This window comes from Mus musculus, chromosome 17 (genome assembly GCF_000001635.26).
Source record: "Mus musculus strain C57BL/6J chromosome 17, GRCm38.p6 C57BL/6J".
Taxonomy (NCBI): Eukaryota; Metazoa; Chordata; class Mammalia; order Rodentia; family Muridae; genus Mus; species Mus musculus.
In genome coordinates, this window is record NC_000083.6 from 34,588,868 (window position 1) to 34,616,624 (window position 27,757).

Genomic DNA, 27,757 nt, shown 5'->3' on the forward strand with positions numbered 1-27,757 from the left:
CTCCTTACCAGTAAGCCTTAGTAATGCTGTGAGGTAAATGACACGCAGTTGAGGTGCCTATTTAACGTACCAGAGCTAGCTCACTTGGCCTCCAGGTTCTCCCAGCAACCCCCAGTCCCTACCTGCTACAGGATATGGCTATCATACCCTGCCCCCTACCCCTGCCCTGAACTTTCCAGACAGCCTGAACTGCCCTTCCCCCAGAGGCTCTCTACCCTATATAATCCAGACATCTTGGTTACCTATTCCCTCTCTCTGTGCTCTCTCTCTCTCTCTTTCTACCTCCCTCCCTCCCGCCCCCTCCCTCTCTGCCTCTTACACTTTTATATGCTTGTTTTTTATACTTTTAATTTGGCCTGAATTGGCTCATTATATCAGCAGAGAAACCTATTACAGCCCACCTTACCCTTTCACACTTTGAGGCTCTCTTCATACGATTTCATGCTCCGAGTCACTCGGCTCCAACTTCACAGGGCAGACAGCCTTTTGAAGACCCCAGATGTCTATCCGTTCTGCTCCCTTCCTGGAGCTACTAGAACTGATTGAAGGCTGAGCTAAAGTCAGTATTCCACTCTCAAATCCCTAGGCAAGTTTTCCCCTCAACCTTGTCTATGCTAGCTTGGCCGCCAGTAGACATTCCCTCATACTCTCCACCGTCGGCAATGCTTGGGGCAGTGATAACTCCAGCCCCAGTCTCTGGCTACTTTTACTGTGTTGGGCCAGTGTTAGGGCATAAGATGTATTGCGAGGAATGCATCCGGGGTCAACAAGTCTTCTGCTCCCCCCCCCCCGCCCCCACCAGAACCATGTCTTTCCCTGATCCAGTAAGTCAAGAGAGATGAGAAGGGTCAAATCCTAATCAGGATCAGTCTTAAGGAGAGAATGAACCTGGTTTGGGGGAGGGGGATCCCGAAGAGTGAAACCACTTCCTGTGTTGTAGCTAGTTCCGGTGTTGACAGAGAAGAGCTGGAGGGGAGGTGGGGATGGTGGAGCAGTGTGGCCGGCTAGGGGGTTACTGAGGCTCTGGAGATGAGCCGGCAGGAATCCGCCCTGTCAGGAGCTTGCTCCACTCCTGCAGCTGGAGTCTCTCCCAGTCTCTGTCCTCCCCTGGGGCAAGAGAGGTCAAACAAGCTGTTTGGGTGGGAAAAAGAGGATGGAGGAAGTTGACAGAGTTGGGCGGGGCCCATGGGGGGGCTGACCAGGAACCCGGCTTCCTGCTCAGTACCCTGGCATCCAGCCCCCAGCTCACCCCCACCCCGTCCAGCCCCCATTCCCCTCAGGAACCCAAGGTTCCGGGTCCTCCTCCCAAATTCCAGCTACTCTTCCCCATCAGTGTCTCTCCCCAAGTCCAGGGATGGAGGCTGAAAGACCCCAGGAAGAAGATGGTGAACAGGTGAGCTGCTGGGGTGCCGGGTTGGGGAACCAACCCAGGGAGAAGGGACATGTGGGACCTAGTGACGGGTGGACACAGGAGACTTGGGAAAGCTTGGGCACACCAAGACAGGAACAAAAACACAGGGGAAATGGGTCACTGGCCTAGCCCTCCACCCACACACACCTCTGACTGGAATGAACAACATGTCTTGGTATCAGAGTCTCCCGCAGGATGATCAGGGATGGCCCCCTGTGAATGCCACCGCTCGGCCTTGGAGATCTGCTCCTCCCTCCCCTCCTCCTCCTGGAACCCGACACACAGGTACCCCACCAACCCTGGAAGATCTTGACCCTATCACCCAGGCTACCCCAGTGTAGGTCCACTAACCATCACACCTGTTGGTCCCTAGCTCGTCCACCAGCTCACCTGTCCCCACCGCTTGCTACTCCCATTCTGCCATAGCCTCTGGGTCTGAATCCTCCTCCTTCCTCTCCCATAGCCCTAGGGCCCCGTTCTGGCTCCCTGCTCTCCCTGCAGACTGAGCTCCTTCTGGACCTAGTGGCCGAAGCCCAGTCCCGCCGCCTAGAGGAACAGAGGGCCACCTTCCACACCCCCGAGGCCCCACCAAACCTAGCCCCAGCCCCACCCCGGCTTCTTGAAGACAAAGAACAGCTCTACAGCACCATCCTTAGTCACCAGGTAAGGCACATCCCACCCCACATGCATCCATGGAGACAAGACCCAGGTCTCCTAGCTGGCCTTCTGCCTGAGCCCTAACTTCTTTGTCCCTAAGCATATGTCCTTTGGTAAGCCTCTAGTCTCCCCATCCCCATCACAGATTTCCTATCTGCCCCACACCAACCCTGGCCTCTCTTACCCAAAACCATTATGGGCTACCAATGCCCTTTTCTCCCTCCACGTTTCTAGTGCCAGCGGATTGAAGCCCAACGGTCTGACCCGCCCCTTCCCCCCGGGGGGCAGGAGCTTCTGGAGTTGCTGCTGAGAGTTCAGGGTGGAGGTCGAATGGAGGAGCAGAGATCCCGGCCTCCTACACACACCTGCTGAGACCGGAGCTCCTCACCAGTCCCTTCTCTCTGGGACTCAAAGCTGGGACACTCCCCGAAGGTCTTCAACCCTGTTTGGCAGGGGTAACCAGAGATGGAAGACCCGGCTAAAATTGCTGTATTTACCACCCACTTTCCCTGGGGACTGGACTTGGGACAAGTACTCTAACCATGAAGATAAGCAAGGTAGGGTGGACACAACTCCCGAGGACAGTTAAAGAGTCTCTATCCTGAGCTGTCAAGCTACTAAACAGGGTGTGAGGGCTGCGGCCTGCCCCTGCCTAGTGAGAAAAAAAGGGAAGAGTAAGACAATTGTCCAGCACTAGCAGTCTCAGGCCCCAAGGCAGAGGGGCCCAGAGGCGGTGAAGCGACTCTTACCCCGCCCCCACCCTGCTGCTGAGTCTGTCTGATGTTTTGGTTGTATGAATAAACATAATTCCCCTCTGGACTGAAGACTGGTATCTGGGGGTGTGTGTGGGGGGGTGCAAGGTGGGTAGGTGAGGCCTGGGGCAGCCGCTCTCAGCGATCTGGCCAGAGGCCAGCTCCCCTCCCTGGCTGGTTAATTACTGGCTCATTAAGCAGCGGCTGGAGACCTCCCTAATCATCTCCCCCAGCCCCCAGTCTCCCGGTTTTAATTAAGTCGAACAAGGAGGGGAGTCATTAGAACAAGAAATATGAACCGAGCTGTCGGAGAACATTCCAGAGGCCGGAGTCCGCACCACCCGACCATGGCCTCGGAACCCAGGTGGCCGAGACACCCACCCCAGCGCCCTTTCGGCCAGCGCCGAGGCCAACCCAGTCTCTCCCCGGCCGCCCGGCCGCTCCCCGCCTCCACCCGCCGCCGCCGCCGCCGCCTGGCCTGCGTCTCCCCGCCCCCGGCTCCTCCCCGTTCCTCCTCTCCTCCCCTCCTCTTCCTCCCGCTCCCCTCCCCCAGCCGCCTCCCTCGTTCCCCCTTCTCCCTCCTCCCTCCTCTCGCACACACACCCCCGCTTGGGCCTCCTCTCTCTCTCTCTCTCTCTCCGGCTCCATTTTCTCCGCCGCCGGGGGCCGGGGTCTCCTGTGGGGGTGCCCAGGCGGCACCCCGGGTCTCCCCTTCAGTGCCGGGGTGAACCCCCGAGGGGAGCCGGGAGGCGGGTTGCCGGGCGGGGTTGGGGCGGAGGGAGCAGCGGCCCCAGCGAGTTTGGGGGGGAAGTCACCCGGCGGGGGGAGGGGCGAGCAGGGAGGGGGCCTCAGGCCCCCCCCCAGCTATGGACGAGCGGCTGCTGGGGCCGCCTCCTCCGGGCGGGGGCCGTGGGGGTCTGGGGCTGGTAGGTGCGGAGCCCGGGGGCCCTGGCGAGCCTCCCGGTGGCGGAGACCCCGGTGGGGGAAGTGGGGGGGTCCCGGGAGGCCGAGGGAAGCAAGACATCGGGGACATTCTGCAACAGATAATGACCATCACGGACCAGAGCCTGGACGAGGCCCAGGCCAAGTGAGTGCCCCCACCCCGGGACCCCGCTCACAGCTCTGAGTCCTCTGCAAGCCCCCCTCCCCCAGGGCCCTCTCTGGATCTTGCAACTCTTTTCTTTCCTTAGTTCTAGTGTTCTCTCAAAGCTTGCTTTGCCCCTAGGCCCTAAAGCCTCCTCCACAGAGCGAACCCCAGGTGGTCTCACTCCCTCCTAACCTTTTGCTGACCCCTACAGTCAACTCTGGCCCATCTCTTGGCTCCCAGACTTAGAAACTGTTCTCAGCCAAAGCTGTCTTCCCTAACTATCCGGCTAGCCCACCCCATTCTCCGCGTACGGATCCAGGATCTCCACACATTCCCTTCCACGGAGGTCGGGGCCTCCAAGAGTCCTCAACAGCCTTCCCCCTGCTCAGCCCACACATTCTGTACTGAACTCCCAGGTAGCAGGGCACCCCCCCCCCCACCTTTCTCAGGCCCCCTACCGCCTCACACTGACAGCCTCCGGTTCTCTACTCCACAACCTACCTAGTCACCTTTATTTCTTCAGTCATCTCTAGATCCTTGCTCCATCTTTTTGCTTGAACCATCCCTCTTAGCCTCAGCCCGCCCATAGTGACTTTAGCCCCACTGCCTGCATCTTCTGCTTCCTGTGACCCTGCCGCTTCCCGAAGCTATGGCAGCTGATCTCAACTATCCCTCGGACTCCACTCTACCCCGATTCCCACTTAACCCCCTCGCAGATTATGCCCCCACCTTGCACCCTGGCACCCCTCTCGTCTTTCTCCTGCCTGAACCCTTTCTCTCCTCCCGTTCCTCCTAAGGAAACATGCCCTAAACTGTCACCGAATGAAACCTGCCCTGTTTAGTGTCCTGTGTGAAATCAAGGAGAAAACTGGTACGTAGGTGCCCCTCTGATGCTCACTTCTGGGAGCAAGACTCTGCCTTAGGGCTTAGAGTTTGACAACTTGAAGCCTTGAGGAAATTGAGAGCCACGGAGGTTGCATGAAAGGAAGTGGGGAAGGGAAGCCCTGGAGCCCTGGGACCGAGGATGGAGCTTTGACCGGGGATGGGGGTGGGGGGTGAGGGGTTCCTTAAGTCTGTTTGCCTGCCTGCTAGGCCTTAGCATTCGGAGCTCCCAAGAGGAGGAGCCCGTGGACCCACAGCTGATGCGCCTGGACAACATGCTTCTGGCAGAAGGTGTGGCTGGACCCGAGAAAGGGGGCGGCTCCGCAGCAGCTGCTGCAGCTGCCGCAGCCTCCGGTGGTGGCGTATCCCCGGACAACTCCATCGAACACTCAGACTATCGCAGCAAGCTTGCCCAGATCCGCCACATCTACCACTCAGAGCTGGAGAAGTATGAGCAGGTGAGGAGAGGCAAGCGAGCCGGTGAGGTGGACCAGAGAGTAAAAAGGACCCCCCCCCCCCGACCTCTGACTCTAGAAGCCCCAAGCCACAGGGCCTCCTCAACGGCCTCCTTGCTCCCATAGGCATGCAATGAGTTCACAACTCACGTCATGAACCTGCTGAGGGAGCAGAGCCGCACTCGCCCGGTCGCCCCCAAGGAGATGGAGCGCATGGTTAGCATCATCCATCGAAAGTTCAGCGCCATTCAGATGCAGCTGAAGCAAAGCACCTGTGAGGCCGTCATGATCCTGCGTTCTCGCTTCCTGGATGCCAGGTCGGGCTCAGGAACCCTGTCCCGTCCCGTTCCCCCTCCCCCCCCCCCCCCCCGGAACCACTCCAAGACCCCTGGGCTGCCCCATTATCCAGAAGGGTGCTATGATGATATGATGATGCTGGAGTTTCTGACATGCTCGGTGCTTCTCTGCAGACGGAAACGCCGGAACTTCAGCAAACAGGCCACTGAGGTCCTGAATGAGTATTTCTACTCCCACCTGAGCAACCCTTACCCTAGTGAGGAGGCCAAAGAGGAGCTTGCCAAGAAGTGTGGCATCACCGTCTCTCAGGTACTCCGGGGGTTCTCAGATGTTACTAAGAGAGGGGTCCCCAAGACAAGGTTCCACTTGACCCTCTCTGCCCGACACTGCAGGTTTCCAACTGGTTCGGTAACAAGCGAATTCGCTACAAGAAGAATATTGGGAAGTTCCAAGAGGAGGCGAACATCTATGCTGTGAAGACAGCCGTGTCAGTTGCCCAGGGGGGCCACAGCCGCACCAGCTCTCCAACGCCCCCTTCCTCTGCAGGTGGAGCCCACCGCCACGCTGGCTGGCTGACTTGAGTGTTTCTTGCCTTTGCTTCCACTTGTGTCTGTGCAGGATGATAGCAAGGAGGACTTTGGGGTGGGGTGGGGGAAGACCAGGCTAAGATGGGGTGGCAATGTCAAGGGGTAGCCTGTTGTGAGGGAGGGCCTGCTGTTCTGTGGATAATCTTCATATACTCCGAGTCTAGTCCCAGAGAGTGAGCTTTCTGGAAGCTCAGGGTTGGGTTTCCCTCCTGTCCCCCATCAGAGGGCCCTGTGCTTTTTCTGATTCTCTCTCTCTCTGCCCTCGAAAGGCTCTGGCGGCTCTTTCAATCTCTCAGGATCCGGAGACATGTTTCTGGGGATGCCCGGGCTCAATGGCGATTCCTACCCTGCTTCCCAGGTCAGAAGGCCCAGCTCCTCTCTTCTCTTTCATTGCTGCGTGCATGATGGGGAGGGCGGGCGGGTATATGTGCGACTGCACACGTCAGCGTCACAGGGCAGCTCTGCGGTAGTTCTCCCATCTTTAGGTGGGTTCTGGGGATCGAGCTCAGATCAGGAGGCGTTACCTGACAGACTCCTTTCTCTGCTGAGCTGTGCGTGCCCTGCCCCACCCCCAAACACACAAGAACCCTCTGAGGCATCCCGTGTGTCATGCCTTTCTTTGTAACCTGCAGGTGGAATCACTCCGACACTCGATGGGGCCGGGGAGCTACGGGGATAACATTGGGGGAGGTCAGATATACAGTCCTCGAGAAATTCGGGTGAGTGGGTCAAAGGGCCTTGCTGCCTCCAGCTTTGGGTTCTCACCGGGGTGGGAGTGTGACCCCCACACTGGGATTTCCCATTCTGACTCTCATTCTCTTTTACCAGGCCAATGGTGGCTGGCAGGAGGCTGTGACCCCGTCCTCGGTGACATCCCCGACAGAGGGACCAGGAAGTGTTCACTCTGACACCTCCAACTGACCTTGCCCCTCAAGGTCGCGGGGCTAGGGGCTTCCACCAGGCAACTCTTAAGGACTCTGGGCATCTAGAGGACAAACCCCACAGAAGCACAAAACAGAGGGCGATTGGGGTTGTGCCCTCCCCGACCAGACGCTTGGTGCTGGGGTGCTGACAACATGGCAGGGAGAGTGGGGTGTCCCCATTTCTTCTTTCTTTTTTTCGTCTCACCTCTCACCAAAACCAGATACCTATTTCTCAGATGTCTCTCTTAAATCTACAACCTAACACCAGTTGTGTTTGTCTTGGACTCCTCCTACTTCTGTTCCCCACCCCACTTATATACTCTGGAATCTGGAGATGTCAGCCCTGCCCGACCCAGAGATGCCAAAAATGGGGACTCTTGGACAGAGGCCCTGGGCCAACACCCCCTCCCCCATGCACCCCCACCTCCTGCCCCTCCAGACGGCTTTATTACCTCATACGCAGCTCATCTTAAACCAATAGAACCGCTCGGTGGACAAGAGTGTCTGACTCGGATATCTACCTCGGAGGGAGTTTCTGCTACTTTAGAAAACTGTTGACTAGGCTTTGGAGTTGGACTTTTTGTTTTGTTTGTTTGTTTTTTAAGAAAAGAAACCCTGAATCTGTATTTCTTTTTAATTGTTTCTGTTGGTAGTGGTGATCCTTAAGTTTTAATATAGTTTGAAGAAGTAGGGTTTTGGGTGTGTGTGGGGTGTGTGTGTGTGTCTTAAATAAACATGCTGATTTATTTTTGTTTACCCACTTGAGAAGTAAGAGCCAAAGGGGCCTAGTAAGAGACAAGACAGATCTGGTGGTGGCTACTTGACCCAGCCCCCCAGTGGGGAATCGGATTTTGTAGGACACCAGGTCCTCAGCCTGGACACGTGGGTTTCTTAGCCTGCGCAGGCAGATCTCTGCTGTATTTCCTATGGAGCATGAAGCCCTGTAGCCTCCTGCCTCCCCCACCTCCCCAGTAACCTTTGGGCAAGACTAGACTGAACTCAGTGATTTTGAAAAAGTCAAAAGGCTTTTGTTTTGTTTTTTAAACTATTTGCAGAGTGGAAAAGATTGATCGGGGAGGGGAGTTCTTGCCAAATACGCTAAATATGGGCTGGGTGCTTCTATATGTGTCTCCCCCAGTTTCCCAGAAGTACATGTTTCTGTTCAGTTCTTAATCTCATGCCAAAATCAAGGGGGTGGGGAGAAGAGGGCGGTCACAGAAAGCCAGGTATGAGGGAAGGCTAAAAAAGTCTCAGCCCTGAACCCTTCTATCTGACCCCCTCAGACATCCTCAGGATCTTCAAGACTGTCACCATGGGGAACCCCTCCCATCAAAGGCCCAGGCTGGACTGAGGGAGTGAAGAGGGTGGTGGGAGGCAGGGGCCAGGGGCAGTTTCTCTCCTCACTTGTAAACATAGATTCACAGAAAAAAAAAAAAAAGAAAGAAGTGGCAGTTTTAAATAAAGATATTTCTTTTTCCCCTGGGTTTAGTTGAGATTTTTTTTTTTCAAAAGAAAAGAAAACAAAAAAACCAAAAAAAAAAAAAAAAACCAACCAAAACTCCCCTAAAAGAATTAATTCTTACAAAGCTCCAACAGGTTTGGGGCCAGCCCTCAGTACAAAGATGTACCCAGAGTGACAACAGAGCAGACTGAACCATGTTGCCTAACAACTTGCCCACTAGCAAACCCCTGGCACTCATGATGGAACTCGGTGGGTTGAAGGAAGTGAGGCCTTTATTGGTGTAGAGCCCTACCCCAGGGAGAGGTAGTGCCCAGAGGCTGCCAGTGTCCTCAGGTCGGGTGAGATTGCTTCTAGTACCTGAAGGACTCTTGTCCCAGAAGCACAGATTCCTGGCATTCTCTGACAGAACGAGATGGGAGATGGGGGCAGGGTAGAGGGTGCAAGCCCCACCTAGGGCAGTGGCCACAGCGGGAAGAGGGGCAGACAGAACCTGGAGCCTGGGAAGGAAGCACCATGCCAGCGGGGACAGCAGCTAGAGCCTGGGTGCTGGTTCTTGCTCTATGGGGTGAGACACTCCCAGCCCCAACTCTCCCCCTCAGCAGCCCTGCTCCCACCCCACCCCCAGTACCTCCCTGCCCCCTAGAAATCCCCCTGAACCTGGGCACCACTTTCCAAAGACCCTCACCCACCCTGTCCTACACACGCACACCCCAGCCCCACCTCTCCCCTTCCACCCTCCCACAATGATGCTATCACCCAGGAGCTGTAGCTGGTGGTCAGAACATCACAGCCCGGATTGGAGAGCCACTTGTGCTAAGCTGTAAGGGGGCCCCTAAGAAGCCGCCCCAGCAGCTAGAATGGAAACTGGTAAGCAGCCCCACACACACGCCTGGCCACTCAACCTCAGGAGTTACCCTTGAGGGTCCCCAGCACCCCACCCTGCCTAGGCAGCTCATCCCCAGAGGGCCCAGTCTGGTTAGGTTTTTCTCTTCTTCACAGAACACAGGAAGAACTGAAGCTTGGAAGGTCCTCTCTCCCCAGGGAGGCCCCTGGGACAGCGTGGCTCGAATCCTCCCCAATGGTTCCCTCCTCCTTCCAGCCACTGGAATTGTCGATGAGGGGACTTTCCGGTGTCGGGCAACTAACAGGCGAGGGAAGGAGGTCAAGTCCAACTACCGAGTCCGAGTCTACCGTAAGGGTCCCAGGCTAAGTCACTTTGCATTTATCAAAAAGCCTTCATGTACCCCCAACCCTTAACCCTGGTGTGTCTGGTCCTCTGATCCCCACTGCCCTTCCTCCTGTGCCCGAGTGTGAGGACCTCCTGGCTTATGACTGAATTTTCCCTCCAGAGATTCCTGGGAAGCCAGAAATTGTGGATCCTGCCTCTGAACTCACAGCCAGTGTCCCTAATAAGGTAGTAGAAAGCCAAGAAATTAGAGAGGGTCCTTTGAATGCAGATGTGTGCCTATATTGCCTTCCACAGAGACAGATGATGAGGTCTCCATTCTTTCTCCAGGTGGGGACATGTGTGTCTGAGGGAAGCTACCCTGCAGGGACCCTTAGCTGGCACTTAGATGGGAAACTTCTGATTCCCGATGGCAAAGGTGAGCGCCAGGGTACCCTGCACCCAACTACCTTCTTCCTGATATCCCTCCATACCATTATGGGTGTTTGATCTCATCATACCCACCACAGAAACACTCGTGAAGGAAGAGACCAGGAGACACCCTGAGACGGGACTCTTTACACTGCGGTCAGAGCTGACAGTGATCCCCACCCAAGGAGGAACCCATCCTACCTTCTCCTGCAGTTTCAGCCTGGGCCTTCCCCGGCGCAGACCCCTGAACACAGCCCCCATCCAACTCCGAGTCAGGGGTGAGTAGGGAGGGAGGCAAGAGTCAATCCCAGGGCCATCAAGGCTGGCTACCAGGTGTCCTGATGGACTTCATGCCTGTCCCCACCCAGAGCCTGGGCCTCCAGAGGGCATTCAGCTGTTGGTTGAGCCTGAAGGTGGAATAGTCGCTCCTGGTGGGACTGTGACCTTGACCTGTGCCATCTCTGCCCAGCCCCCTCCTCAGGTCCACTGGATAAAGGATGTGAGTGACTAGGAGAGCTAGGAATGACAGGCAGAGGGCTAAAGTGGGGAAGGCAGCCTGAGAGCTGGGTGGGGCAGGCTGGGAGGCAGACTGTTGGCTCTGCAGATGTGTGCACAGGGTTTTCCTTCCTTCCTTTCTCTTTGTTTCCTTCCTTCTTTTTTTCTTTCTTTTTTAAACTTACTTATTCATTTTATGTATGTGAGTACACTGTAGCTGTACAGATGGTTGTGAGCCTTCATTGTTGGGAATTCAATTTTAGGACCTCTGCTCGTTCTAGTCGGCCCCGCCCCCTCAGTCCCAAAGATTTATTTATTATCATACATAAGTGCATGGTAGCTGACTTCAGGTGCACCAGAACAGGGCGTTAGATCTCATTACGGGTGATTGGGAGGCACCATGTGGTTGCTACATTTGAACCCAGGACCTTCAGAAGAGCTGTCAGTGCTCTTACCCGCTGAGCCATCTTGCCAGCCCATGCACAGCGTTTCTAAGTCTCCTGTCTGTCTTCTTTCCCACCAGGGTGCACCCTTGCCCCTGGCTCCCAGCCCTGTGCTGCTCCTCCCTGAGGTGGGGCACGAGGATGAGGGCACCTATAGCTGCGTGGCCACCCACCCTAGCCACGGACCTCAGGAAAGCCCTCCTGTCAGCATCAGGGTCACAGGTAACCCCTCCCCAAATCCCAGGGTCGGGGACGGGGGACTGAGGTGAGGGACACAAGATGCCATCTCCCTACCCCACTCAGACATGAACCCCAGTAGCCACGCCACCCCTTTCTCAGTGCTTCCAAAAGCCCGTCCAGCTTTTCCACTAACTGAGGGGAATTGCCATTGGGCCCGAGCTCAAGTCTTCCCTCTGACCACTCTTTGTCCTCTAGAAACCGGCGATGAGGGGCCAGCTGAAGGTGAGGGACTGGACTAAAGTCAGAGAGGAGCATATGGCTGCCGCATGTGACTGGGTTCACAAGGAAGGAGTGGTGTATGCTAGAGCTATACCCTCAATCTTCCCTATGTCCCTACAGGCTCTGTGGGTGAGTCTGGGCTGGGTACGCTAGCCCTGGCCTTGGGGATCCTGGGAGGCCTGGGAGTAGTAGCCCTGCTCGTCGGGGCTATCCTGTGGCGAAAACGACAACCCAGGCGTGAGGAGAGGTGAGTGAGAGCCTGCAGGTTCCAGGCAGCAGGTGAGGGCTGTCAGAGAGGGGCAGCCGAATGCCGCAACACTGTTCCTTCTCAGGAAGGCCCCGGAAAGCCAGGAGGATGAGGAGGAACGTGCAGAGCTGAATCAGTCAGAGGAAGCGGAGATGCCAGAGAATGGTGCCGGGGGACCGTAAGAGCACCCAGATCGAGCCTGTGTGATGGCCCTAGAGCAGCTCCCCCACATTCCATCCCAATTCCTCCTTGAGGCACTTCCTTCTCCAACCAGAGCCCACATGATCCATGCTGAGTAAACATTTGACACGGTGTGTTGCCGGCTTGTTGTCTGTGTGCTGTGCAGGAGAAAGGCAATCTCACTCCTGCATCCTTGGGGGCCTTGCAGGGGAGGAGCTCATCCTATGCCTCCCACCATACCAGGCTGGTCAGAGTGGCACTGTCCTGGAGGGAGAGACTGGGGAGACTTCCCAGCAACGTGTTTCACCTTTATTTTTATTTTTATTATTATTATTATTATTTGAATTTGTAATTAAAGGAGGTAGTGAGGGATGGAAAGAGACACTTCAAGAGTCAAAATTCATATTAGACAGTGGGTAGAGAAAAATTAAATTAAGTCAAGTAGAGGAGTTGGGGAGAGCCCACCTTTAAACACCAAATCAAGAAATCTGGGGGAAAGCAAAGGATTGGTAGAACTGGACACCTGTCTGTCTGTCCGTCCTCCAGGCTGACAGTGTCTGTGCTACTGGGCCAGCAGTACACAGCAGCAGGCACTCCCATCTTAAGCAGACTGGTCACTCCTCGCCATGCCCTCCCAAGAGAGAGGCCTCAGCAGACAGAGATGGGTCATGGAAGTAAGGGGGTGGTCCAAAAGCAAGGAAAGGCCAGCACAGGACTCCCAATACTGATTCTCCTCTAGCTGGAGGTGGGCAGGGAGGAGACAGAGCTCAAATACTGAGCAGCCAGAAAAAGAAAAAGATGGCGAGGAACAGGAATAGGGAATCTTGCCAGCTGGAGGCTGGGTGACCCTGTCCCAGATCCACACCTGTAAGGGAAAAGAAAGCTTCAGAAACATGTAGGGCCAGGAGAGGGCGCGGGGAGACTTGGGAAAATCCTTACCTGCGCCTCTTCTGAAAGGTTCATGGGCATTGAACACGGTGGTGAAAAAGCCAAAGGGGAAGGCACCGACACCAAAGGAGAAGTGGAATCCCCCGGCATCACCAAATGGCTGGAACCCCTAGGGAGGCAGGGAAGATGAGGGAAGCCCATAGGCTTGGGCAAAGGAGGGACACGGCTGGACAAGGAGACTCACCCCTCTGCTCTCTGGAGCTGGTCGCTGGCCCTGAGGGCGGGGTGGAGTTTTCAATCTGAGAGGAAGGAGAGAGGCAGGCAGCACCTTTCACACCCTGTCTCGGGATGGGACAGAAGCCTGCAGCTCCCCTCAGCATCGTGTTGGGTCTCACCTGGGATCCTGTGGCTTCTGGCTCCCTCGCCCATAAAGAGGGACGACCTTCTCCCTGCTGATGCCAGCTTTACACACCGGGCATTCTTGCCGGTCTGGCCGGGTCTCCAGCCACTGCAAAGGAAATATGAAGTGTTTTCAAGTACAAAGAGCATCTCGGAGCTCCTTGACCCTCCCTGTTTCCCAGTCCACCTCATGAACACATACCTGGTGAAGACAGGGCCAACTGGATGAAAAACAAACAAAAAGCACACGTCAAACTACAGAAGAGAGCTGCAGACCCCAGAACATGGAAGCCCACCCACCACCTGTCTCCCAGGCACTGCTGCTCTACTGCTCCATTTCTCTCCATATTCCCAACAGCTTCTAGCATACTTGCTAACTTGACTTTTCCAGCTTCTTGCCTTTGATACTTGACATTTAAAGGTACTCACATTGGGTCCTCAACATCCTCCACACATTTGATCCTTTTCTCTCTTCCGGTGTCTCCTCTCTGTCTCTCCCTGTCTGTCTCCCTCTACACACACACACACACACACACACACACCTTCAACCTCCCCCTTTCTGCCTCCGAACTTGACTTCCCAATTCAACAGGTTTCCTTTCAGCCTGAACTCCATTCTTGCTCCTAATCCTCCAGACTCCCATGGTTTTCAGACACCCACATTGTTCCTCTCCTCCTTACTTCAAGCTCAGTAAAACCCCTCTCTCCATGACCCTTCACCCTCTCCATCTTGTCCTTACACAATGCCATTGTCTTCAGGTTTGACAAATCACCCCCTCCCACATCTCATCTTAATATGACCCACATCTAGGTCCATAGTCCCTAGATCTTCCCTCCTCCTCCGACAGGCACATCCCCTAAACTGAAAAGTCTCTCATCTATTTTATCTCAACACCTGGGTAGGTCTAACGGGGTACTGTGGTTCAGGTCTCGAATGGAGGAATATGCAGCGTCCCCCATTTCCCATTCCTCCTCATAACATACCATGCACCAGCTCATAGGACCCTCCCTGGAAAGATATCTCATTTGCACAGATGTGACCCTTCCCGCACCCCCACCCCATCTACATACATCAGCAAAGACACAAGTCCTCACTTTAGGCCTCCCCTACGTGTATGTGGGGAGGTGGGGTGGGACATATGCCCTCTGGTCATCTGAAAAAAACTGCATGGTCCCCGCTCTCGGCCTCCCCAGCACAAAGACGAACCCCGCCGCCTCACCCCAAGCCCCTGACTCGGATTCTCACCAATACAGGTGGCCACACACGCTGACCACAGCTTCGCGAGCTGTCTCCAGACATATATTACATTCGAAGGTCGCGCTCGCCCCGCCCCGCTCGCGATTTGGCCCTTCGGGGCCCCCGTCTTCTTCCTCCGCTGCTGCCATGGCAAGTTCTGCTTCGCCCCCACGTAGCCCTCAGTACCCCCAGGCACACACACATATACACTAACACAGGGCACACACACAGGCACACACACACTCACGCCCCAACAAAGCAGGTCCGCCTTCGGCCCAGGATCGTTGGGCAAACTTCAAGTTTTTCTCATCATTATTGGTCGAGGTACCTGCCAATCATATAGAATTCAAAGGACACGATTGATCCAAAGAGTGGGGGCGGAAAAAGGTGTGTGTGGGGCCCCTACCCTTGCACGATGATGATTGGCTGATAGGGCTTCAGTAACTATGCACTGCCGAGGGATTGGTCATAATGAGCTAGGCCTGTGTTGTCACTCAGCTAAAGAGGCTTTGATTCGTCAGTTCAGCTGCCAGTCATAACCAAAGCTCAGAAGGGATTGGCTCAGGCCTACAGAACTCGCCCACCATAAGCCTCTTTTTTTCCTTCTCTTCCTCTTTCTTAGAAGGTCCGGGTTCCTATTGGACTTTAGAGCGAATGGTTCCAAATCAAATGATTGGCTGGCATGACACGGAAGAATGAGCATGCGCAATAAGCGGGGGGGGGGGGCGTGGAATAGGCCAACCCAGACGAAGGCGGTGTCGACTCCAGTCCCGCCCCTTCACTCGCTCTCTCTCGTCACCATGGCAACCCCTCCGCTATTGGCGGGGCCTTAGGTTCAAAGGCCTCGACTCGGCCTTATCCGGGTCTTTCCGCCCGGACTCTCTCCGCTTGATTGGGCGGTTTACTCCGCCGCTGATTGGCCGAGATCTGGAGAGACGGTGCAGAGCTAAGGGGGGAGGGGGAAGGGCAGAAGTACCAGGGTCGCAGGGTTCAAGATGGCTCCGGCCTCCTTGGGTGACGTAGAGGGAAGACCTTGGGTCCGCCCCTCCCTCTCGGAGAAGCGGGGAGCAGAGCTGGGGTTAGCCCGACGCGTGGATGGTGCGGCCGTCGGTCTGTGGCGCCGGTGTTAACCCCACTCTCTCGGTTGGACGACTTAGCCTCTCTAGGTGATTCTCACAGCAGGACCGAGCCAAAGGCCCACCGTTGTAATGTGACACAGCAGACCACAGTGGACCCCCACTCCGTCCTAAACCTTACAAGCAGAAAAGGACTGGTTCCACCCTCTTGGGAGTGGGCGCCCAAAGGACAGAGGCCGACCCCTAGGTGACCCGCCGTAGAATGGGGTAGATCCGCCCCTTCCTTGTAGTTTGCCCTGCATAGATTTGGATCTTTTTCCTGGCTGGACGGCTGGCAGCTAGGGCCTTTCCAGCACTCAGTGACCCTCACTATGGCCCAAGGCCCAGAATTAGGTAACAGTCCTCGCATTCGCAAGGGCTCTTCACCAAGCCATGTAAATCACCCAGGGCAAAGGTGTCCATGGGCGGGAGACGAGAACACGCTAGCTAAGGATTATTCAATACCTTGATAAAGGACCTGTGTGACTGAGGAATAAAGAAAGGTGAGAAGCTGGGACTCTCTATAGGAGGAGGTACGGAGAAGCGAGGATCTGGAGTATTGAAGAGGTTTAGATGCAGAATAGGCGAATAGGAGGTAGGAACGATGGACTCGTCCAGAGTGTGAAGAGGGAAGTAGGGTTTGGCCAGTTAGATACGCGGCACATCCCACCATTTTATCACCCTTAGGAAGCAGTGTTTTATTGCTCGAATTCCATCGAAAGGACTTAGCTTCTTACAGGTCTCAGCTATAGCCTCAAACTCGGATACTCTTGCCCGAGGCTCTCATGTACTGCTGTTAACAAGCATACACCACCAAAAGCCAGCGGCCAGATCGTGTGTGTGTGTGTGGGGGGGGGGGGAGTGGTTGGCTCAGATTGGGTGAATGAAGAACTAGGAAAGTACTAAGTAGGAAAACAAGGTTGAAAGGGAGAGAAGGTCAGAGGGCTCCTTTATCTTTAAAGACTAAAGGTGGGTGGAGGAGATGGAGACCCGGGACAAAGGGCAAGTGGACAGAAAGCTGGAGAGCTATTCAGGGAAAGCCCGAGGCCTGAGCAGAAAAAGGTGAGCCTACTGCTTGAATTCAGAAGGTACTTCATAAACGTTTGTGATTGAATGGGAGACAGGAAAGGCAGGAGGAAGTGTTTGGGGATCCTAGAGTTACATAGCGCTGGGGTTCAAAGAAAGGCAACGGGTTCAGAGAGCGTGCGAGCGAAGCTAGACGGGGCAGAGGAATAGAGCAGCGAGGGAGCCGGGGTCACCGGTGCTGAAACCGGTGGCCCGAGCGATGAGGCTGACCGAGGCCGCGAGCGCCACTGAGCTCCCTGGGGCGGGGCCAGCGAGAGGCCCGGCAGGCATGGGGAGGAGATGCGGGTCTCTGAAGAGGCGATTGGCGAGGCCCGCTGCCCATCATAGACCCCCACTTCCTGGCCAGCCCCGGAAGTCAGCAGGCGCTGGGAGGGGTGGGGGAGATAGCGGCGGCAGTAGCCCCGACCCTCAGAGAGCCGGCAGGGAGGGAGGGAGGGTGTCGGGGGTACTGCCCCCCACCATTCCTACCGATATGGGCCCAGCTTCCCACTCCCACCACCCCTCCATCGGCCGGGGCTAGGACATCCCCAAATCCTGTCGCCCCCTTGGCACCGACACCGAGACAGAGATACAGCCAGCCGCCACCACCGTTGCCGCAGCCTGGCTGGGGAGGGGGCCCGTCCCCCAGGCTCCCCGCCCCATTGAGGTGTGGGCGGGAAGGGGGTGGGAGGCTGTGGGAGGAGGGGGCCGAGAGGCACGGGGATGGGGAGAGATGGGGCCGGGAGGGCCGGCTGGGGACAGGGTTGCTGGGGAGAGGGGCCTGAGCGGAAGAATGGGAGCGACGAAGGCTGGGAACAGGCTCCGAGGTTGGGGGCCTTGCTCAGAGTGCAGAGGCGGGCGAGAGGAGGGATGGGAACTCGGAATTTGGGACGGGGGTGTGGACAAGGGGACGAGTCTTGAAAAGGGGATTCCCTTCGGGTTTCCCAGCCCTTCTGCTGCTTTTTGGCCCCACATGACTTCTGGGTGGCGGTGAGAAGGCCAGGACTGCTTCCTAGGAATTGCTGTCAGGCACCCGCTAACCTCTCACACGGAAGCAGCACTGATCTGGAAGCGGCCTTCCACCCAGAGCCCCTCACTAGCACACGAGTGGCCTGTGGGAGGTCCGGCGCCTTGGATAGGATGCCCGGCTTCTGTGCAGCCCTGTGCTGTGCTTTCCATGGGCTGTAGAGAATGACGTTTAAAACCCCATCAGAATGGCTATCCGCTTTCACGCCCATTGCCCCAAGTTCAGTTTGTGACACGCTCCAGGGTCAAATCTGTGTGAGGACTTGGTATGTTTCACCTGTTGGGTGTTTCCGTGCGGCCTACCTGCCCTGGGGCTTCCCGTTTGCCTTAGCTTGGTCCCTCAGCCTCACAGGTGTTCAGTTCCAGAGGGTGCAGGGTTCTTCTGCCTGTGGGGTTCAGTGGTTCAGCCCTGTGACCACAGTAACCTGTTTAGTAGGTGTGGCTCTCACCAAAGATCTGCATGGTGTGACGACACATCGATGTGGCACAACGGTGGCATGTACTGGTTGCACCTGCCATTTATTTTGTAAATTCGTTGTCGGTGTGATTGATTGATTGTATGCTCATTAACCCATTTGCCATTCCAATGTGTTTATGGATCTTCAAACATTTCTGTCTAAAGACAATGCCTTCTTCAAACCAAGTGTTACACAAGTATTGTTAATTCTGCAAAGTATTTTTTGTTTTGTCTTGAGACAGAGTCTCAACGTAGTCCTTCCTGGCTAGCCTCAAGCTTGCCTGTCTTTGCCTTCTGAGTGCTGGTATGAAAAGTGTATGCCACCATGTCCAGCTAAGGATTCTTTTTCTTTTCTTCTTTTTTATCCCCCACCCCGGGGGCCTTGGCAGTTTCACATACCTTATGCTGGCCTCAGCTTGACATTTAGCCAAGGCTAGCCTGGTATTCCTTACATGCATGTGACACAACACCCATGTTCCAAAGAACCGTTCTTCCTTGGCTGACCACCTGACCTGTCTCTTCACATCTGTTTCTCTCCGTGGGCTGTATTTATATTCTGAGTCACATCTAATGCAAGTCTGTCCTGTGGCAAGCCTACAGTGCCCGTGTATATGGATGGACCACTCTCTGTGCCCCACTCTTTGCAGGGTTGGCACGTTTGATGACAAGTGTGGTGGCATGTTGGTTCCGTGGTGCATGCTGTGTGAGATGGCATCTTCGCGATGTGGCTTCCGTCACTGTGGCTTCCCTGTGGCCCTGTATATTTACAGTGGGTTGCTCTAAGTCTTCTTGCTGTCGTCAGTATTTGGGGCGGGGGAGGTGACCTTTTCTAGTTACTATACCTAAAGAAGGTAGCCATCGATGACGCTGAGAACACTTGCCCAGCACAGAAAATCTCGGCACTGCAGAAGCAAAATGAGAGGAAGCAGAAACAAGAACCGCGCTGCCTAGTGCTAGCTGAACAACTGTGGTGGTGTCTGTGGCCAAATAATCCCGTCACCAGGGTTTGCTGAGCATCCTCTGTACCTGCTTCTGGTGGGCACTGAAAATAAGGTAGAATCCCTGGCCTGAAGTCTCCTACAGTCTGAAGGAAGCTAGGCAGAAAAAAAACCAGTGAGCATTAACCCAAAGCGTGTTATCACCATCAGTACTTGGCAAGACCATCGAGCCTCATACTTACCTGGAAGGCACATTAACATACATGTTGGCCTGGTGCCAGGGTCACGCTGTGTGGGTGAGGCACACAAGTTTATATTTTTAGGCCTTGACAACCACTGATCATACCAGTGTGGTGGCACACACCTTTGGTCCCAGCACTCGGGAAGGGCAGGCAGGAGCATAGTTAACGACCAGTCTGGGGATATGCAAGGGCAATCGAGAAAATTTGTAATGAAAACGTGGGCCTGTTCAGGTCCCAAAAGGCATTGGGAAAGTGGTGCCGGCCTAGGTGAGGCAAGAGGAGGCAGGGCCTGCCAGCCAGAGAGAACAGCGTAGTCAAAGCGCAGAAGCATGGAGGTCTTGTGGCAAATCTAGGGACGTGAAGTAAATCATTTTGGAGACAGGGTCAAAGAAGTGCAAGTCAACTTTCCAAGAAAGGTCTTTTGGAGAGACAGATGCTCAGACTGAGGTGACAGCATCTCTGGCAGCCATGTGAGGAGGGATGGAAGGCACACTGCCCACAAGCAGCGTACAGCCCAGGGATCAAAGATGCTGGGCAGAGCAGTTAGAAAGCCCACTGTTTGGAGTTCTGGGGGGTAAGGGTGGGGGCAGGCTTTCCTCTGAAAGGAAGGAAGAGCCTTTGGCCTACATGGAGAGACAGGTATAGAACTGCCTTTTTATCACCTGTGAGGCTGCCTCCAGCAGTGGAGCAGAGGGGAGTAAAGAGGAAGGGCCCAGAAGGCAGGTTCTGCACGCTCTCCTGCACCTCTTCCTGCTCGAGCCTCTTCCTGCCCTGGCAGGCATTAAAAGTTCCTTGTACTGTTTCCTTGATATGACCTCTCACACAACCTGCCCGCCCTCACTGCCTCCATGAGGCTAGAAGGGAAGACGGGAAGGTTGGGTTTCTTTGCCTGTCTGTGGAAGCACCTTGGTATGTTGGGGATAGGGGCACAAAGTTCTCCACCTGGGGAGGAGAGAGTTTTCTAGATATGAGCTTACTGTATCTGTCACCAGGTTTGATAGTGTGTGTAACTATATTAGTCTCAGCATGCAGAGACTTTTGTATCTGTGACATGAGCCTCAGGTCTTGCCACTTGAACCACAGCGTTTGTCGGGCACTGTTTCCATGTCTGATTTTGTGTGTGTGTGTGTGTGTGTGTGTGTCCATGCAGTGACAGTATAGTAAGGTTCGGGAGCACAGGATGATGTGTGTTTGTGTGTGTTTGTGTGTGTGAGTATTAGTCTCTACATTTGGAGATTTTTGTATCTGTGACATGAGCCTCAGTTCTTGCCACTTGAACTACAGCGTTTGTTGGGCACTGTTCCCATGTCTGCTGCGTGTGTGTGCTCATGTGTGTGTGTGTGTGTGTGTGTGTGTGTGCTCATGTGTGTGTGTGCTCATGTGTGTGTGTGTGTGTGCTCATGTGTGTGTGTCCGTGCAGTGACAGTGTAGTCGGGTTTGGGAGCACAGGAGGATTAGGTTTGTTCGAGGAGCTGCTGCCTAGGAGCTCAGTAGCCTGAGGTGAAGCTCTTTCCTGGAGCCATTTCTTGTGAAACCAATGGTGCAGGTTGTAAACGACTGTGTGGGCCATACATAGAGTTTAACATGCCACATAGACCAGCGCTGTCCACCAGACACCAAATGGAGCTGCCCTTGGTTAGTTTTCAACTTTTGATAACCACAGAATAAAAGGCAAAAAGAAACAGTGAAGTTCATTTTATTAGTCTCTTTAACCGAAGCCAGTAGAACCAGAAGGAATGGGTAAAAGATTAGGTCAGGTGGTAGAACTCTTACCTCGCATGCGCAGGGCCCCGCACTGGGAGGTGGGGCGAGTGTTATGGGATGGTTTACTGGCCTGTTTTTCACCCAGAGTCCTCACGAGTCTGGTGTGCATTTAACAAACTCAGTCCCTCTCCATTGGAAGTGAGCGGTACATGTATAGACTATCTGTTCAGAGCACGTTGTGGTGCCCCATACCTGTCCCCTCAGCGTGTAGGAGACAGAGGAGTGTCGGTCGCTATGAATTAGAAGCCAGCCTGGGCTACAGAGTTCCAGGTCCACTTGCCTCAAAAACCATAGTGCTTCCCAGCCACCGTGTTAGCCACCAGCATCGCTCGCTGCTGTCCCCCTTCACTTACCTGAGAATGTGTGCATTTGGGGCTCTTGTCTGTCTGCATCTAAGAGTCCTGGGGCGGCTGAGAGGAGCTGTCTGACTGGATTCCTCCCCATTCTGGATCCCTGGAACATCTTTGAGCCTTGCCCACTGTGCCTGGTTAACGTGGTTCCTCCCGTCCACAGGTGACCAGAATGGAGCTGTGGCCCGGGGCCTGGACGGCGCTGCTGCTGCTGCTGCTCCTGCTGCTGTCCACCCTGTGGTTCTGCAGCTCCAGTGCCAAGTATTTCTTTAAGATGGCCTTCTACAACGGCTGGATCCTCTTCCTGGCGATCCTCGCAATCCCCGTGTGTGCTGTGCGAGGGCGCAATGTCGAGAACATGAAGTAAGAGGGGAAGGGGTGAGAAGCGGTGGGTCTTGACAGAGCCCAAGGGGGAGAACGGACTGGAAGTGGAAGATTTGCAGGGGAAAAGAACCCAGACACAAACCCAGAGACAAGGATGGGGGAGAGGATACAGAGGCGGCCAGAATGCAAGGAATAGGTAGCGGGTATGGAGGTTGGCATGTGGACGCCAGAGAATCCCACCGGGCCTCCTTGCTGTGACCCCACAGGATCTTGCGTCTGCTGCTGCTCCACGTCAAATACCTGTATGGGATCCGAGTGGAGGTGCGCGGGGCTCACCACTTCCCTCCCACGCAGCCCTACGTGGTTGTGTCCAACCACCAGAGTTCCCTCGACCTGCTTGGTGAGGCCTCACAGGGCCCAGTCCTCTAGCAGAGCCTTCTGGCCCCTCCCATACCTGCTTTTCCCTCCTCTTGGATGTCATCTGTCCTCAGGCCTCCTTCCCCTGGGGTGGGTCTGCCCTCGGCAGGTGCACATACCTGTGCCAACCTCAGTTTCTCAGGCCTTTCCCATCCCACTCTTCAGTGTGTGGGGGTGGTGTCCTGGTGGGTGGCAGTGCCCTACGATGCTGCTTGTGCCCTGATCCACCCCCATCCCCCACCCCTGCCAAGGAATGATGGAGGTCCTGCCAGATCGTTGTGTGCCCATTGCCAAGCGTGAGCTACTATGGGCTGGCTCTGCTGGGCTGGCCTGCTGGCTGGCAGGAATCATCTTCATTGACCGGAAACGCACAGGGGACGCCATCAGTGTCATGTCCGAGGTGGCTCAGACCTTGCTCACCCAGGATGTGAGTCTTTCTCAGATGGGGACCTGGGGACCAGGGCATGAGTGGCTGCAAACCACAATAGTCAGTGCTGTGTCCTCTCAGTGCTGAGTTCTCTCAGTGCTGAGTCCTCTCAGCATGGCATGACCCCCCCTTGTGTGTTTATGGCCTCCCATCAGGTGAGAGTCTGGGTTTTTCCTGAAGGAACAAGAAACCACAATGGCTCCATGCTGCCCTTCAAACGAGGCGCCTTCCACCTTGCAGTACAGGCCCAGGTGATCACAGCATCTGCCCGCCTGCACCCACACCCTCACCCACTCCTCCCTGCCCAGGACATGTGTGATCACTGCTGTCCTTCTTCCCAGGTCCCCATCATCCCCATCGTCATGTCCTCCTATCAAGACTTCTACTCCAAAAAGGAAAGACGCTTCACCTCGCCTGGTAAGTTTGCCAGGATCGACGCCTCTGGGCAGGGAGTAGCCAGGAAGTTCATAGGAGGCTGGGGATGTCCCTGAGGTGGGGGGATCCTAAGTACCCACTGGACATGCCAGGTAGTTAGTACCAGGCTCTCCTAGAGGACTGTTACGGTCTGGGAGGGACATGATGCTGGTGTATGCAGAACTGGACTGATGACAGTTTTGAACACAGGCCGCACACTGCAGTGTAGACAGAGGCCTGGGCAGAGGCCTGGGCAGAGGCCTGGGGGTTTTTGTCAGCTGTTGACCAGAACAGGGAAGGTGGAGGAAAGGCGCAGTAGCAGGATTGCCCTATGGTTGGCGAGATCCAAGAGTGCTGGTCACACATGATGCCGGTCCTCATCCCACCAGGACGTTGTCAGGTGCGGGTGCTGCCTCCAGTGTCCACAGAAGGGCTGACACCAGATGACGTCCCAGCTCTGGCAGACAGCGTCCGGCACTCCATGCTCACCATCTTCCGGGAGATCTCCACTGACGGCCTGGGTGGTGGCGACTGTCTGAAGAAGCCTGGGGGAGCGGGCGAAGCCCGGCTCTGAGCTCCACCCCCTTCTTCCTCCCTGTACCTCCCACCCAGGGTCTGAGGCAGGGCCAGGCCCTCTTCCCGGGTCCCCACTCCTTCCTCTCCTTTTGGAATCCTCAACTTCTGAAGTGAATGTCACTCCATGTTCTTTCCCTGCCCCACCCTTGGACTCTCCTGCGTGGGTGCAGTCTCCACTCCAAGCCCCACCTGCCATCTTGTCTTGTGGGACAGTTGCCTCCCCTCATCTCAAGTGGCTCATCCGATACAAGGGTGGAAGACATTCCATCCCACCCGTCCCTCAATGGTCTTTGTGTGGCCTTCTCTCCCTCTCCGCCCTACACTGGACAATGGACTTGTCTGTTGCGTTCTGAGGAGCAATCTATCCTTCACCCCCAAGTCCACAGCCTGATGGGGCTCGTCTCCTAGTGAGGACTCCTCATCCTGTGGCTGGAAGCTGCACCTGACACTCCTCACAGGCTCACCTGGGGACTGACTGCCTCAGTACTGTCACCTCCATGGGGCTGACACCCACCATGGGGCTGGCTCGTGTAACTCAGAGATCCCTGCCCGTGCCAGGGCTGAGCATACTCCAGATGCCAATTTCTGCTTCCCCCTAGCCTCACCCCTGCCCCAGGTAGTGGTCTTCAGGGTCCTGGCCGGGCACCATCTAACCAAATTCTGGAGAGGCAGACGCCAGAAGCTGCTCTCTGCTCCCTGGGGCCTTAGGGAGAAGACCCTGACCCTGGAGAGAAGGAGAGGAGGGCGCTTAATTTATTTCTTTTTTTTTTTTTTTTTTTTTTTTGAGGTACCTCCGTCTCTGAGCCAATTTTCATTTCCTCCCAGTGGCGTTGGCCACCCCTGCCTCCCACTCTAGACCCATTCCTAAAACCCAGGAGGTAGACTGGGGGGAAGGAGGAACGGGTGGGGTACAGTTTTGTGTGGTTGGTTTTTATTATCTGGATAACAGCAAGCAACTGAAAATAAAGAGAAAGAGAGACGTGGGGTTCTCTGCGGCCTGTTGTACTTCAGTGGTTGATATCCATATCTTCTGATCCCAGGTTAGCAGGTGTAGCTTCTGTGTAAGTTGGGGACCCCAGCTGCTGCGGGCATTCCTCGTCATCCACGCAGGCTTGGGCCCAGGCTGTTATCCTCACAGGCACCTGGTTAATGGCAAAGAGGCAAGGTGGCTGAGGTCTGGAGGGGCTCCCTGGCCAGGAGGGAGGGCCCTGCTAGTTTAGTCACCCAACAATATGCAAGTAGTCTGGTGACCAGGACAGTGTGGGAGAGTTTCAGGAGTGAAATGCTAACTTGAGGCTGGGTCTTCAGTCATGGAGGAGGAGCAGCAGGGGACTCACAGGCACCCAGTCTTTCCTCCAGTAGCAGCACCTGGTCGCTGAGGGACTCAATTCTGTCACCCCGGCCCCAAAGCTCAGCCACCTGTTCAGGCCGCAGCTCTTCAGGGGGCATGGGCAGCACTGCTCGAACCCAGGCCCCAGCCTGTGTGGCCCACTACAAAGAAAAGCAGTACTTGAGGATGCTGGCAAGGCCCCAGGAACACTGGCACCCATGCCTCTCCCAGCTGCTCACCTGCTCCAGCTTCTCCAGACGCCCACGAAGCTCTGCAACCTCCCACCTCAGGGCTCGCTCCTCTTCGCTGTCTGCTTCCCGAACTAGGACAAAGGAAAAAGAGAGTGTGGCCTTCCCCCGCAGCACAGACCAGGCCCACCCCACAGGCAACCCACACTCACCTGCCACACTGAGGATGCTGGCACTTGTCGGGGACTCTGGAGGCCCCCCTGCACAGGTGCGTCCATCGAGACCCAGCACCAGGGGGTGTGGACAGCTGCACAAGAAGCTGCCCAGTGTGTTGAGGCAGCCATGAGAGCAGAGGGTAAGGCTGGCCCTGCATTCATCGACATCTAGTTACCAGAAAGAGAAGAGAGCTCAAGGGGGCAGGCAGGATGCAGGGTGAGTGGGGCAGTCCCCATCTCAGCACCCACCCCCATTGCCCATGTGTGTGTGTGTATGTGTGTGACAGGGGGAGGGGGACCATCCTGCTCACCCACGTGGCAATGCTTTCCTCCCCAGCCTGGGGCACACTCGCACCGGTCTGGTCCAGTGCAGACACCTCCATTAAGACAAGGCTTGGAGCAGATGGCTGGGGTCCATTTGAGAAGACAGTTAAGACCCAGACACAGGGCCAGCTCCCAGCAAGCCTCCCACAGCCTGAAGTCCCAGCCTCCTCACCATCACAGGTGAGAGCTCCTGGGTGTGGCTTCTTCCAGCCCTGACAGCACACCACGTGTGTCTGTGGTACCTCCCGCCTCACCTCCCGCCAGGCCACACGGTATGTGGTCCTAGAACACAGAAGCAGGCTCATATCTGTAGGTACCCATCCTGGACTTGCCTCTTGGGGTCCCTTTGAGACCTGGGAGCCTTAGGGGCTTCACCTCTCACCTGTAGGTGCTACATATGCGCCTCCCCGCACACAAGGTCAGGTAGGGTTTGTACACCGGTTGACTATAGGACTCGTTGTAACGGAGAGGAACCAGCAGCGTCTGCTTGGAGCACACTCCCAAACTGTAGGCACACCAGGGAGGAGGAGGGTGTCGGGCCCTCAGCACCTCACACAGCTGAGACCAGGCGCCCCCCTCCCACCCTGGCATCTCGCCTTCATTCTGAACTTTCAATTTTCTGTCCCATGGCAAACCCCATCCCAGCAAAGCCCTCCCCATTGGCTGTCACCTCTCTTTGAAAGATCCTCCTCTGGTCCCTTCGCCCGTCATCAGCACCAGGAAGAATGAGAGTCCTCGTAGGGAAATGCACAGCTCAGCCCAGAGCCCCATGGCTCCCTCACTCTGAGGGCTGCAGACAAGTGGTTATTGGAGCTCTTCCCTTCTCCTTGGGTCTCTAGGTGAGGCCCTCCTAAAGCAATCTGACTTGGTGGTCAGGACACTGACTTTCCCAAGCCACTCCCATGGTCTGCAGTGGCCTGCACACCTAACCAACGTGCCCTGCCAGTACCAAGTCATGGTCCCTCCGTCCTCAGCCAGGCTCACCACTCTAAATGCTCCTGGCCAGCCTTCCTGCACATCCCTTGCACACTGCCTTAGAATATGTCACCTTCACAAGTGTACACACCTTATACCCCGACCCAAGCATCCACCGCTCCCCCACACTCTCATCATACCGACACCCCTCACTCAGAAGCCCTCCCCCTCCCTCGTCCCCACTGGAAGGTGAAGTGATGTGGGTTCTTCCCACCACTGACTTCCTCTCCCTACCTACCCACTTCTCCTCTTCCTACCTGTTTCCCTGTCCAGGAGGCTGCAGCAGCAACAGCCCCAGCAGCCGCAGCTTACACTGGTGGGTGGGCCTCTCTGGCTGAGAAGATGCAGAGGGGCTGGACCACACAGCAGTCTCCCTCCCACTAGCTCCTCAGACCCAGGCTGGTTGGCTCAGTAGACAGGCCCTGCCTTCCTCACCTTCTTCTCTTCAGCCAAGTGTTGCTCCAGCAGGACCTACACAATTTCGGAGGTCCCTGAATTATGGACCCCAAATCAGAAGTTCCCGGCTCTAATAGCAACCAGTACCCCACCCCCTTTCAGCCTAAGAGACTGTGGGATAATGTGAGGGCAGGGAGAGAGGGCGGGAGACAAAGCAAGAGCAGGTCATGGCCAAGTAGGCCAGATCGGCTGAGGAAAGAAAGCGGCCGTCACAGAAGGGCAGGGGCAGCCCAAGGCACCAAGGGAAAAACTGTCTCCATCTCTTGATGGCATTTGTTGGGGGCTGAGGGGCACCACCCCCAAGCCAGAACAGACAGGGCCCTATTGTCTCAGTCTAAATTCCTCCTCCCAGGCAAAGGGAGATTCACTGTACAGCCCCTCACCCGGTCCTGGCCTCCAAAGGTCAAGGGGGATGACACATGCCCACTCTGACCCTCAGCCCCCTTGTCTAGTCTGGGGGTGGCATGTCAATTCCACCCATGAGGCCGAGGCCCAAACTGGCAGAGCCTGGGGCTTAGCCCCCTAACCCTAGGCTGGGACAGGAAGAGAATTGTCTTCAGCAGGAAAGAACCCGCAGAGTCAGGAACCCACACAGAATGGGCATTGAGAGGAAGGAAACACCAAGGGGGTCCCCACCCCAGACCAAGCATCCGGGCATCCAGGCCCCAGGCTCTCTATTCCCACCCTCCTGGGGGAG

The 27,757-nt window shown here is 55.8% G+C and overlaps 6 protein-coding genes across 19 annotated transcripts; 4 read left to right on the top strand and 2 right to left on the bottom strand.

Moving 5' to 3' along the window:
* The first annotated feature begins 938 nt into the window (after positions 1 to 938).
* On the top strand, positions 939 to 2,887 carry Gpsm3 (G-protein signalling modulator 3 (AGS3-like, C. elegans)). Its single transcript, NM_134116.5, has 4 exons — positions 939 to 1,393; positions 1,594 to 1,696; positions 1,875 to 2,074; positions 2,303 to 2,887. The coding sequence occupies exons 1-4, from the start codon at positions 1,355 to 1,357 to the stop codon at positions 2,438 to 2,440; spliced, it is 480 nt and encodes a 159-aa protein (NP_598877.1). The 5' UTR covers positions 939 to 1,354; the 3' UTR covers positions 2,441 to 2,887.
* A 504-nt stretch (positions 2,888 to 3,391) lies between these two features.
* Positions 3,392 to 8,533, top strand: Pbx2 (pre B cell leukemia homeobox 2). The gene is made up of 9 exons (NM_017463.3): positions 3,392 to 3,907; positions 4,705 to 4,778; positions 5,000 to 5,247; positions 5,371 to 5,561; positions 5,715 to 5,850; positions 5,934 to 6,087; positions 6,398 to 6,486; positions 6,761 to 6,847; positions 6,957 to 8,533. The coding sequence occupies exons 1-9, from the start codon at positions 3,687 to 3,689 to the stop codon at positions 7,047 to 7,049; spliced, it is 1,293 nt and encodes a 430-aa protein (NP_059491.1). The 5' UTR covers positions 3,392 to 3,686; the 3' UTR covers positions 7,050 to 8,533.
* A 59-nt stretch (positions 8,534 to 8,592) lies between these two features.
* Ager (advanced glycosylation end product-specific receptor) lies at positions 8,593 to 12,070 on the top strand. Of its 8 annotated transcripts, none has more exons than XM_006523501.3 (11): positions 8,593 to 9,078; positions 9,274 to 9,380; positions 9,513 to 9,705; positions 9,863 to 9,927; positions 10,030 to 10,117; positions 10,209 to 10,388; positions 10,479 to 10,609; positions 11,129 to 11,160; positions 11,240 to 11,270; positions 11,484 to 11,510; positions 11,628 to 11,660. In XM_006523501.3, the coding sequence occupies exons 1-11, from the start codon at positions 9,027 to 9,029 to the stop codon at positions 11,658 to 11,660; spliced, it is 939 nt and encodes a 312-aa protein (XP_006523564.1). In that variant the 5' UTR covers positions 8,593 to 9,026. The 8 variants fall into 8 exon arrangements, 5 of the variants coding, with proteins under 5 accessions (XP_006523564.1, NP_031451.2, NP_001258351.1 ...); NM_007425.3 differs by adding an exon at positions 11,840 to 12,070 and having other exon boundaries at positions 8,983 to 9,078; positions 11,129 to 11,270; positions 11,628 to 11,754; NR_073175.1 differs by adding an exon at positions 11,840 to 12,070 and having other exon boundaries at positions 8,983 to 9,380; positions 11,129 to 11,270; positions 11,628 to 11,754.
* A 161-nt stretch (positions 12,071 to 12,231) lies between these two features.
* On the bottom strand, positions 12,232 to 14,694 carry Rnf5 (ring finger protein 5). The gene is made up of 6 exons (NM_019403.3): positions 14,467 to 14,694; positions 13,424 to 13,442; positions 13,218 to 13,330; positions 13,067 to 13,121; positions 12,874 to 12,991; positions 12,232 to 12,799 (listed from the first exon to the last, which is right to left on the bottom strand). Exons 1-6 carry the CDS (start codon positions 14,604 to 14,606, stop codon positions 12,702 to 12,704), a joined length of 543 nt encoding a protein of 180 aa, NP_062276.1. The 5' UTR covers positions 14,607 to 14,694; the 3' UTR covers positions 12,232 to 12,701.
* Positions 14,695 to 15,327: 633 nt separating this feature from the next.
* On the top strand, positions 15,328 to 24,582 carry Agpat1 (1-acylglycerol-3-phosphate O-acyltransferase 1 (lysophosphatidic acid acyltransferase, alpha)). 5 transcript variants are annotated; one of them, XM_006524647.3, is made up of 7 exons: positions 15,328 to 15,623; positions 21,578 to 21,777; positions 22,005 to 22,138; positions 22,407 to 22,582; positions 22,738 to 22,833; positions 22,924 to 22,999; positions 23,386 to 24,567. In XM_006524647.3, the coding sequence occupies exons 2-7, from the start codon at positions 21,587 to 21,589 to the stop codon at positions 23,568 to 23,570; spliced, it is 858 nt and encodes a 285-aa protein (XP_006524710.1). In that variant the 5' UTR covers positions 15,328 to 15,623; positions 21,578 to 21,586; the 3' UTR covers positions 23,571 to 24,567. The 5 variants fall into 5 exon arrangements, with proteins under 5 accessions (XP_006524710.1, XP_006524711.1, XP_030105775.1 ...); XM_006524648.2 differs by having other exon boundaries at positions 15,413 to 16,075; XM_030249915.1 differs by lacking the exon at positions 15,328 to 15,623 and adding an exon at positions 16,471 to 16,634.
* Egfl8 (EGF-like domain 8) lies at positions 24,482 to 27,695 on the bottom strand. 3 transcript variants are annotated; one of them, XM_006525179.4, is made up of 9 exons: positions 26,862 to 27,695; positions 26,300 to 26,419; positions 26,012 to 26,134; positions 25,802 to 25,911; positions 25,617 to 25,712; positions 25,303 to 25,473; positions 25,142 to 25,224; positions 24,910 to 25,063; positions 24,482 to 24,714 (listed from the first exon to the last, which is right to left on the bottom strand). In XM_006525179.4, exons 2-9 carry the CDS (start codon positions 26,398 to 26,400, stop codon positions 24,671 to 24,673), a joined length of 882 nt encoding a protein of 293 aa, XP_006525242.1. In that variant the 5' UTR covers positions 26,401 to 26,419; positions 26,862 to 27,695; the 3' UTR covers positions 24,482 to 24,670. The 3 variants fall into 3 exon arrangements, with proteins under 3 accessions (XP_006525242.1, NP_690886.3, XP_006525243.1); NM_152922.3 differs by having other exon boundaries at positions 24,483 to 24,714; positions 27,040 to 27,104; XM_006525180.4 differs by having other exon boundaries at positions 24,620 to 24,714; positions 24,863 to 25,063.
* Between the last annotated feature and the right edge of the window lie 62 nt (positions 27,696 to 27,757).